Genomic DNA, 9797 nt, shown 5'->3' with positions numbered 1-9797 from the left:
GAGCTTTTGATAAATTTTGTTAATAAGTTTTTTTATCAAATTGATTTAATTTTCTTTATCTAGTTATCTTTTAGATAAAAAAAGTGAAAAATAACCATTTTTGAGCCAGATGTTACGTTTTTCTCATCTAATATATCACCTGTGATTCATGAATTTCAGTCAGTGGTGAAGAGAGCTGCGATGGCTTATAAGTGAGAATTTTTACTAACAATTAAAACAGATCGTCTTTTTTTTACTTTCGCTGAAAACAATGGGGCGTGAATTTATCGTGCTTGATGACATTTGGATTTCAAGCAAAAATAGTGAAAAGTCGCTGTTGAACATCACGCAGTTACTTCCACTCATCCTTGATTGTTTTCAGGCGGAATCTGATCTCGCAAAATTTAACTACGCATTCAAAATTACTCTTCAAGCATTTTTATGGCCTACAGTGGTGATCGGTGTAATGGGAAATTTGGCAGTCTTGATTCGCATATTCGCGGGCTATACGAGCAAGCCTTCCAACCACTCAAACGTTCCCCTGAAGACGTTCTATTTGTTCTCGCTTGTGTCGTTCGCCGTATCGGATCTGCTGTTCCTCGTGAGCTCCGGCACCAATGCGCTCGCGACGATAAGCCGCGACAAAGTCGGTCTCTGGAACTTGCCGAGTTGGACGTGCAGTGTCTTGCCTTACTTGCAGACGGTCGCCGTCATATCGGGTTCCATTACTCTGACAGGAATCGCAGTCGATCGGTATGACAAGTGATAAGTTGGATAATCGATTTTTATAAATGGACACATGGACACCTTTCGCAGGTACAAAGCTCTGGAGATAAACCCCGCTTGGAGTCAAGGTCTATCGTGGCCATGCGTAACGCTCTACAATTTATTCCTCTGGCTGCTCGCTTTCGGCGTTTCGTATCCTATTTTAGGAATGTACACTATTCGAACCTTCAAGTACAGAGGCGAACACGGATGTGTCGAGTGAGCTCCAATTGTATATTTAAAATCAAACTTTTATTCATTTTTTAAAGTGGTCTATCACACGCTCGCTCGTATGCAGCGGACGTGTGTAAATAAAATTACAATTCAATTCAAAGCCTCACAGTAACAAAATGTTTTTCCCAAAATTAGGGGGTTTCAATGCGGCCTCGAAAGCGACATCCACGTCCATTACAATGCTGCACTCGTGTATTCAATTATTTTCGCTGTAATATTCATGCCGCTCATAATCGTTTTCATCACGGTGCACGTGCTCTTAGCTTCAAACATTTTGCGATTCAGGCTTCACTCCAGCGAAATGCATCAATCGTCTGGAAATAATTCACAACCGGCCGCTGCAGAAAATTCAACAGGTCTGATATTTCTCATAGATTTATGGGGCGAACGGATTTTATTTATAAACACTCACAAAACTTTGAGTCTCCTTTACTCGAAACAATTAATTTTATACTATTCTGGTAATTGGCACTTTTTTCAAGCACATCGATGACTTTCAATCGAAAAAATTTTATTTCAAGTTGTATACATAAAATTGTAAATGTTTAATTATTTCCATGCTGATGTACTATACGCTTTTAGTACACGAATTTTCAAAGAGAAATAATGTAACCCTGGAAGGAGCGCAACATTTTACTATTCAACATTAAGTGGCGATTATTGTTGAAAAAATCGTTACAAAAATGTCGAATAAATGTTGCGTTTCTACCATGAAAAGATACATCTAAATTCAAATAATACTTATTCATTAATGGAATATTTCATGGTGAAAAAGTCAAAATGAAAATGTATAAAAGTACTCGATTTATTTTTTAGGTCCAACGGAAGCAAAAAATAATCCATCGCGGCTCCCACCAAATGAGCCCTTAAATATGACTAAACGAAAACGAAGGATAATAAAAATCATTTCCGTCTTGATAATCGTTTATATCGTTGGAAAACTTCCAAGCTGGATACTTCTCATGTGTAAACTACGTATAAGCTTAAAAGGAATGTTTTGGGTATATGTTCAGCAGATATTTTCAAGTTTGATGTTGTTAAATGCAGCACTCAATCCTTTTCTGTACGCCTTTTTGACTGAAACTTTGTCGGTTATTGATGTTTTAAAAAAAGTTCGTTGTTGCAAAAAGAATGATCCAGTGTATTCGATACCCAATTGTTGAAACAAGAAAATCATGTAAAAAGTGTGCACTAAAAGGCATTTTTTGCTATACTATTGCAAAATAGTAGATTACGCGACGGGGGCGGGAGGTTGTCGATCTGTACGAATGTCAAGTTTAGCGTAGAAGCGAGCGTAGCGAGGATTGCTAGATTGACAACCTCCCCAGTTTCGTACTCTAATTTTCATTACAACGTGCGGAAAGTCGATTTTGAGATCGCCAGCCGTGCGCAAAAGTAGCACTGTCCGCACGCAGTGATGAAAATAACTATTTCGTCATACTATTGCATAAAATATTTTTCTTGGATGAAAACTACCCATAAAATGTTGAACATCTATTGAACTTATTAATTTTAAGCTGAATAAAGTAAAATTCTTAGTCATTAAAGTATCAGAAAAGGGCAATACTGTCGGGAAAATTGTCTGTGAAAATATTTATTATTGTAGACAAGTTGATTGAAATGATAAAAATGTAAGAAAAACAATGTTCATGCGGATACGTCAGCTTCGCAAACTTCTCGCAGCACATAGCCTGAAGTGCCTTTGGGTTCGTATCTGAGATAGTGGATGGCTCTGCGCAGTAGCTGACTTTTGTCTTGGCCAGGGCAGGTGGCCAACTCGCGCAATGCAATGGCATAATACACACCGAGTCGAGCCCCGTGAGGATCGACTTTGTCGAACGTTTGGAGCAGCCTCTCGCAGAGCTCGAGCTTTTTTGGGTCCGCAGGGTCGAGCATCTGCAGCATGGAGTGACCTATCGTGAGGCAATGCTGATGACACGGATGCAGCAGCACCATTAATCTGAAATAATTCAACACTTTAATGACGAATCTCATTTCATTATCACAGACTGGCAGATAGTGGGAGATTATATTATGTATGTACTGATCAATCATATCACATATGCTGGTCTTATTTTTATTACCATCGATAATAAACCTCAATTATCGCAAATCTTTTGTAGAGTCTTGATTTTCATATCTATTAGCCGCATTTATCCTACTATTTTTTATGATTTCTATGAGTATCATAATTCCATCTTTTCCATTGGCATAATTGAGAAAATCAGCACGCAATTGTAGGTTTTACTTACATTATGAACTTATCAATCTACACCTAAGTATATTGGTGCCCTTATGCCTAGCTAGATATAGATTTGATTGATGCTAAATAATCATTTTTTAATAATGGCATGAGTTAAAAGATCAGCACATTTACTCTGTCACTATCTGAATGAATCGAATCCGAAAAGGATAGGTGAATTTGTTACCTCATCAAAAGATCGGTCATAATATCCTTCTGTGGGACACTCATGGCTGCCTCGACCTCCTCGCCGAGACGGTCGGTAAGTTGAGCGACTTCGCCGGCACTGAGAAGCCCGGGACACTGTTTGCACGACCAGTCGGAGTCGGGCTTCAAGGGATGATCCGGCGTGACGTAGCCCTTGCCGCAGGGGCACTTGAGCGTGCCAACGTGACTGTCGAGCTCGGTGGGATCGGCGCACCTTTTGCATTTGCAGGTGAAATACTTGGTCGACAGAAGATGCTCGCGTCTCATGCGCGTCGACCACAAGACGTGCGTGTACGACGTGCTCAAGTGTTCGCCTCTGACCAATGAAAAGTAATTTCAATATAGATTTTCTTACTCGATTATCGTTACGATTATAAGTACTTTTTGATATCCCTGACGGCGATGACGTTGATCCTCGGTACGCCTCTTGTGTCGGGGTCGAAGGTGAGCCTCGTGTTGGGCAAACAGTCGTGCTCCAAAAGACAAGCGGCTTCGTAGATGGCCATCGAGCCGTCCGGTGGATTGGTCTCGAGGCCGTTGACGTCGATGATGCCGCAGACCTGGGGCAACAATTTTTCCAATTCCGAATCGATTTGTAGGAACGGCCGCAGGTACTCGATGGCCTTCTGAGTTTCCTCGTGCGCTTCGCTTCCTGGACCTCTGCTTTCCAAGTGACTGCTCAGTTTCATTAGCTGGCGCCAGCGCTTGGGTTGTTTATTACGCATCATGAGGCATCGTAGAGCCAATAAAAAGTCACATCTAAACATAATTTGATCTTCTTAATGATGAAATTTGAAGTATCGATTAAACGCATAATAGTTAAGTATCAATAAATAACGTCGAAGTTAAAAAATCACATACGTGCAATGCCTAATTTTGGTGAGGCCTTTGAATGTGAGATTTGTCACAAATCATTTGGATACAAAGGTGACCTCAATAAACACATCAGTGCAGTACATGATCGCAGTAAAGCCTTCGAGTGTGACATTTGTCACAAATCATTTGGACCAAAAGGTGACCTCAATAAACACATAAATTCAGTATATGATCGGAACAAACTTTTTGAACGTGACCCTTGTGACTTGTCACAAATTATTTGGACAAATAAGTATCCTCAATAGACACATAAGTTCCATACATTATAGGAACAAGCCCTTCGAATGTGAGATTTGTCAAAATCCTTTGGAAGAAAATATCACCTCAAAACTCACATTAATGTAGTACATGATCAGAGTAAACCTTGGGAGTGTGATATTTGTTCCGAGACATTTGAACCAAGTGAAGAATTTTACAATCACACAAGTATACGCTATGTAATTACAGAAAATCGTTCCTATACTATCCTTAAATTTTGAAGAACGTTAAAATATTTCGAACTGTTATACGTTTGGTCGCAACTATCGCCGTACATTTAATCATATATTAACAGTTTTATCTTCAATTCGTTCGTCAAAGTATTGAAATATTTAATTTGTCAATAAAAATGCTCTGCAAGTGGTAACAGTTCAGCTCATCCGATGCAAAGTATACTCAGAGTATGTATGCGCCACTGTATCGCCCATGTATGAGCTACATATAGAACTACATATAGAACTACATAATATAATGCGATTCGTGCGCGATAACTACCACCAGCCGGTTGAGCTCGACTCAAACGACATCGTATTATTTTATGAATTAAAAAATTCAGGGTCAATGTAGAAATCAAAATAAGTTCATTGCAAATACCACTTCCTAAATTCATATATTTCATGTTCCTGTCTTTCAAGAAAGAAAAGGTTTTTTATACCTGGGCAGAAGTTTGGCCGCGGCGAGGACTTTGCACTCGAATCCGTGAATGGCCTCGTCCACCAATCCGTCGCAGGCGTGTCGACAAGCCGGCCAAGCGCAGCCGGGACATCGAGCGACGTAGGCCCCGAGCTTGCCACAGCCGACGCAGACCCGATCATTGAGGTGGGCCGTGGGGCCCCAGACGATCGGCGCCTCCGAAAATATAATCTCATCCGGCTTGAGGTCGCGCCTGGCGACCAGATGACGGCCCAGCTCGGGGCTCTCGAGCACCTCGTAAGCCTTGCAGTGGTCCTTGTGGCGCGGCCAGTCCTCGCGCTGGTGCTCCTTGCCGCAGTAGAACTCGCGATGGCAGCTCGAGCAGCGCATGAAAGCCGTCATGTCGCACACGGCACAGGCTCCCTCCGGCAGCTCGTCGTACGTCGAAGACATTTTTCACGTTCTCTTCGTACGAGCTCGATCCTTGAAAATGTAATTCCACACTGCACAGAGATGCACTTGTAAATGCACTTTGACAGATAAATTATTACTTTACTATCGAGTGACGATCGAATCAATTTATGAAAACAGAAGAGCGGTTTCAAACACACTTACAAATGGTATAACTATTTCACGGAGTCAGTGGATATTTTACTCACAGCGTTTTTCCTTTAGCTAACTATAAAACAAGTCATAATAAAACCGATTGAATTTTCTTCGTTGGATGCACCAACTTATGCTTTCTTGACAAATTTTCTGTGGATCAACGATCTCTCTGAATGCTGAACCGGATAGACATCAAAGTCAAGACTGTTTCTAAAGTTATCTCAAGAAACCTACAGAAACGCGCGATACAGGGTGGGGGTGTTTAATTTTAGCCTACCTTAAATAGCATAGCGCATGAAGTCTATAATGCTATAATAATATTAAAAAACTTATGTAATTTCATCTAAATCTAACACGAGTGGACACGCGTTTACGCATATTACATAGACAAAATTGTTTCAAGGAATATTGAGAAATTAAAATAAAATGAAATTTATAAAATATCATTTATTAACGAGTTTTGTTGTATATTTGATACTTACAACTATAAAACGAGTTTCATTCAGAAACAATTAACTACACGAACACATCATTTTGATCCGATTATAACTTGAAAAACAAATCATAACAGAAATAAATTACATATCAAATATAAATATTTTTTATGTACAGAACTTATGTTTCATAATGTAACGGATTATCGTAGCAATATTTATCTTTATTAGTTTAATATATTTTTCATTATTTATCTTCAATTTGGCATAGTTGTATAAAATATTTTTGTTAATGTAATGTACAATAATAAATAGTTGATTTTTATACACTTTTATATACTGATAATGTATATGATGCCAATCACACACGCCTTAATTTTTAACTTAAATTTAAGAAAATTAGTAATATCAATAATGCAATTGATAAGTTCAATTCAGATTCAAGACTTTCAACACGTAACTCTTTGGCGTATAATAATAGTATGTCATGAACAGAATAAAAAATATAACAATAAGATTTATTGTACGACTTTGACTAAAATATTATATCTGAGTATCAAACTTTTTTGTATAGTTCCAAAGTTACGTGCAGTTGAATGAATATGAATACAAAATGAGTTTTGCCACTAAGGACGGTTTATCATAATTTTGTGTTTTCGTCGAGAATAATGTTTGTGACCTATTAAAATAATTACGGGTTTCAAGTCTTTAATAAACTGTTTTGATTGAAATTTCAAGACAGTTTAGTAAGTCAAACATTTATCACATGACGAGGATAATATACATATTAATTTTTTACACAAAAAATATGCTTTTTTGAATTTTTACACCACTAATCAAAACTATTTTTAAAATCAGACCAAACTGTTTGTCAAAATTAACATAATATTGTAGATTTCAACAATTTAATTACAAAAAAACTAAATGAATAGTTTAAACTATGAACAATTTTGGTATCCGATTTTTTTAATGATTTTTTTTCTTGCTACTAACATTACCGTTGGAATTTTTTTCTAATTTCAATATATATGTACATTTTCGTAAGTGATTACCACAGTCTTTGAGAGATTTAACTAAATTACAAATTATGACTGAAGGCGACTCATATTCATTTGGTACGATACCATCTACAGATGATTCAAAGAAGCTAAACAAAGGAAACCAAATTCTTGTTCTATTCGAATCCCTTTGCATCAAAGCTTGATTGTTGGCTAATGTATGATAATACAAAAATAACCTGGACGTGATATAAAATGCAACAAAAACATCGATGGAATAGTGTTCATGAGCTGCAAGAATGAAAAATATGCCAAACATATTCAACATCCATGTGAAAGTGTGAACGAAATAAAATTGCCTTGGAGTATCTGCAAAAAAAACTCTCTTTTAATTTTCTATACATTTTATGATTTTTAAAAAACTTTAAGAATTGTATAAAATATTTTTATTTGAAAGTAAAAAAAAATATGCTTACACTCTGTTATAAAAAAATTTAGCATCGTTAGTGCTACCGTGTGCCCACTGAACATGTAATCACCACAAGTTCTAACTCCTTGGATAGACATTCCAGCCCCACGCCAAATCACATAAGCCATCTCTATTTTATTGTAAAGTTCATTGTAAAAACTCCTAGAATAGATTGAAACGAGTTTCCAATAAACTTATAACATCAATCATTGAAATAAAATGCAAAATAGAAACACTTACACAGAATCTGGTGTATACACATTTCTTGGCTTACATTGTAAATGTGCACCAGGAACTGAGAGTGACGTAATCAACATCGTGACGCATCTTAATAGAAAAACTGTACCAGAGAGCGCAAAGAACCTTCTCAATAAAATGAATCTAGAAAATCCAATTATTAAATCAAAAAAGTTTTATACTTTTTTGTATTTAAGATTAAAAAAATCATCAATTTTTTACCTGTATTTGTGAAAAATTAATACTAGCAACCACAGAGCAAATAAGAGGGTTCCTGTTACTTCACACATATCAAATGCCCATGGTATATGTGGCACATTATCTAAGAATATATCCGGTAGTGGTGGATATTTTTTCATATCAGGTACCCTGTCATGAACTATTACCATTACAAAAGCAGTGATCCATGTGACAATGAACAAATATCCTAAGCTTATGAAAGCCTTCCAAATTTCTGGAGGTAAATGAGAAGCAGTACCATTTTCTGATACAGATGCAGAATAAAATTCCTGATCAATAGAACTATCTACAGTTCCACCACTAAAAGTTATGACCTAAATCAAAAATAATTTATTATTCACTCCAGAAATCAATTAATTTCAATAACTTATAAGGCTAAAAATATTCTCACATCATTATTTCTGGAAGAATATGATATTGGTGTATGGAGTATTTCTAAATATCCTAGTTCAATTAATTGAGATACGTTATCTTTTTGTAATTGTTTAATACTGATAATTAGCCTCTTTGTCTTTCCGATTCCAAAAATGTCCATTCTATTTAAATCATCTTCCTTTAATATCAATAAAGCCTTGCCATCAATGTCGTGAACTTTAAATTGCTCAACTGCATGAGTATGACCAGATTGTAATAACCAACTTTCAACATCTCGTACACTCCAATCAATTACATTTTTTGGCCTCATTTTTGCCCGAGCAGCTTGTTTATGATCTTCCATATTTTGAAATTCTGAAAAATGAAATAGAATAACTTGATAACTGATTAGATAAAGAAATTAAGAATAGTATTCTTGTGTTAGGCAGTTGACAAAAAAAATTTTAATTATTAAAAGAAAATGATTGGAATGCAGTTTGAAACTCAATAAAATAAACATCTTAAGACTTGTCCAAGTTAGACACTTGAGAAAAGAACAGCCAAATATAAAAGTAGGACATAACTGTTTTGCATGATTTGCATGATGTATGAAATTCTAAGCATTAACATATTCTACTCATAATATCTTTTGAGTCCTGTCATTTTCACTTTTTTATAAAAATAATATTACACTAGTTGTTGTTGTTGATAAAGAATAAAGTAAGTAGCAAGGTTAAGTAGAAATTCAATAATAAAGCAACTGGACGCTTACTTATGCTTTGGCAAAATGAATTTTTCGAATGTGGTTAAGGCATGTTGATGCGAATGTTCAGTTAGATGGACAAATATTGTCACGTATTCGTTTACCTGTGCAGATTGTCATTAGATTGTAACGGTGGAAAAAAGGCTATAAATTTCGAAGACTGCAGATTGTTGAACTCGCGGGATTCATGTTAGCATACTGCGAGGCACTCGACGCGACTGCCAGAGGCTTAGAACTCCAAAAACTCGTAATATCTATCGAAGCTATCGGGCTAGCTGCTTTTTAAACGAGCGTCGTCGAAGGCGATCAACGAGCATTTTACGCCTTTGTCGTATAGCACACACTGCAGACTGTATATGTATGAAGCCTTTACGTACTACTTACTAGTAAGCAATTACTCATCGCAATCGCGCGTTCGCTCGAACTGAGCATTGAATACCGAAATACCGAATAAACGGTACATGAGAGCTCAGAGCTGACTCGCGTATCGCCTGCGCCTGAG

At 36.8% G+C, this 9797-nt stretch overlaps 3 protein-coding genes across 3 annotated transcripts; 1 reads left to right on the top strand and 2 right to left on the bottom strand.

Annotated features, from left to right (window-relative positions):
• The first annotated feature begins 250 nt into the window (after positions 1 to 250).
• On the top strand, positions 251 to 2141 carry LOC106651014 (galanin-like G-protein coupled receptor npr-9). Its single transcript, XM_014369338.1, has 4 exons — positions 251 to 732; positions 796 to 963; positions 1114 to 1334; positions 1795 to 2141. The coding sequence occupies exons 1-4, from the start codon at positions 251 to 253 to the stop codon at positions 2139 to 2141; spliced, it is 1218 nt and encodes a 405-aa protein (XP_014224824.1).
• Positions 2142 to 2625: 484 nt separating this feature from the next.
• On the bottom strand, positions 2626 to 5984 carry LOC106651015 (protein msta-like). Its single transcript, XM_023461166.1, has 5 exons — positions 5854 to 5984; positions 5217 to 5724; positions 3809 to 4186; positions 3408 to 3743; positions 2626 to 2938 (listed from the first exon to the last, which is right to left on the bottom strand). Exons 2-5 carry the CDS (start codon positions 5645 to 5647, stop codon positions 2626 to 2628), a joined length of 1458 nt encoding a protein of 485 aa, XP_023316934.1. The 5' UTR covers positions 5648 to 5724; positions 5854 to 5984.
• A 747-nt stretch (positions 5985 to 6731) lies between these two features.
• LOC106651035 (sphingomyelin synthase-related 1) lies at positions 6732 to 9788 on the bottom strand. Its single transcript, XM_014369364.2, has 6 exons — positions 9400 to 9788; positions 8570 to 8907; positions 8161 to 8492; positions 7942 to 8082; positions 7709 to 7863; positions 6732 to 7601 (listed from the first exon to the last, which is right to left on the bottom strand). Exons 1-6 carry the CDS (start codon positions 9413 to 9415, stop codon positions 7201 to 7203), a joined length of 1383 nt encoding a protein of 460 aa, XP_014224850.1. The 5' UTR covers positions 9416 to 9788; the 3' UTR covers positions 6732 to 7200.
• Between the last annotated feature and the right edge of the window lie 9 nt (positions 9789 to 9797).

Source organism: Trichogramma pretiosum, unplaced genomic scaffold (assembly GCF_000599845.2).
Source record: "Trichogramma pretiosum strain Unisexual culture from Peru unplaced genomic scaffold, Tpre_2.0 scaffold36, whole genome shotgun sequence".
Classification (NCBI taxonomy): domain Eukaryota; kingdom Metazoa; phylum Arthropoda; class Insecta; order Hymenoptera; family Trichogrammatidae; genus Trichogramma; species Trichogramma pretiosum.
This window is presented reverse-complemented; position numbering and strand designations above follow the sequence as displayed.

Coding starts and splice junctions, on each gene's coding strand:
- LOC106651035 (XM_014369364.2), bottom strand. Junction 7,864..7,941: donor GTGTATACACCAGATTCTGT/GTAAGTGTTTCT, acceptor AATCTATTCTAG/GAGTTTTTACAATGAACTTT. Junction 7,602..7,708: donor AAATTTTTTTATAACAGAGT/GTAAGCATATTT, acceptor TTTTTTTTGCAG/ATACTCCAAGGCAATTTTAT.
- LOC106651015 (XM_023461166.1), bottom strand. CDS start 5,647: ATGTCTTCGACGTACGACGAGCTGCCGGAGGGAGCCTGTGCCGTGTGC. Junction 4,187..5,216: donor GCGGCCAAACTTCTGCCCAG/GTATAAAAAACC, acceptor AATTATGTTTAG/ATGTGACTTTTTATTGGCTC. Junction 2,939..3,407: donor ATGACCGATCTTTTGATGAG/GTAACAAATTCA, acceptor GAATTATTTCAG/ATTAATGGTGCTGCTGCATC.
- LOC106651014 (XM_014369338.1), top strand. CDS start 251: ATGGGGCGTGAATTTATCGTGCTTGATGACATTTGGATTTCAAGCAAA. Junction 964..1,113: donor GGCGAACACGGATGTGTCGA/GTGAGCTCCAAT, acceptor TCCCAAAATTAG/GGGGTTTCAATGCGGCCTCG. Junction 1,335..1,794: donor CGCTGCAGAAAATTCAACAG/GTCTGATATTTC, acceptor TTTATTTTTTAG/GTCCAACGGAAGCAAAAAAT.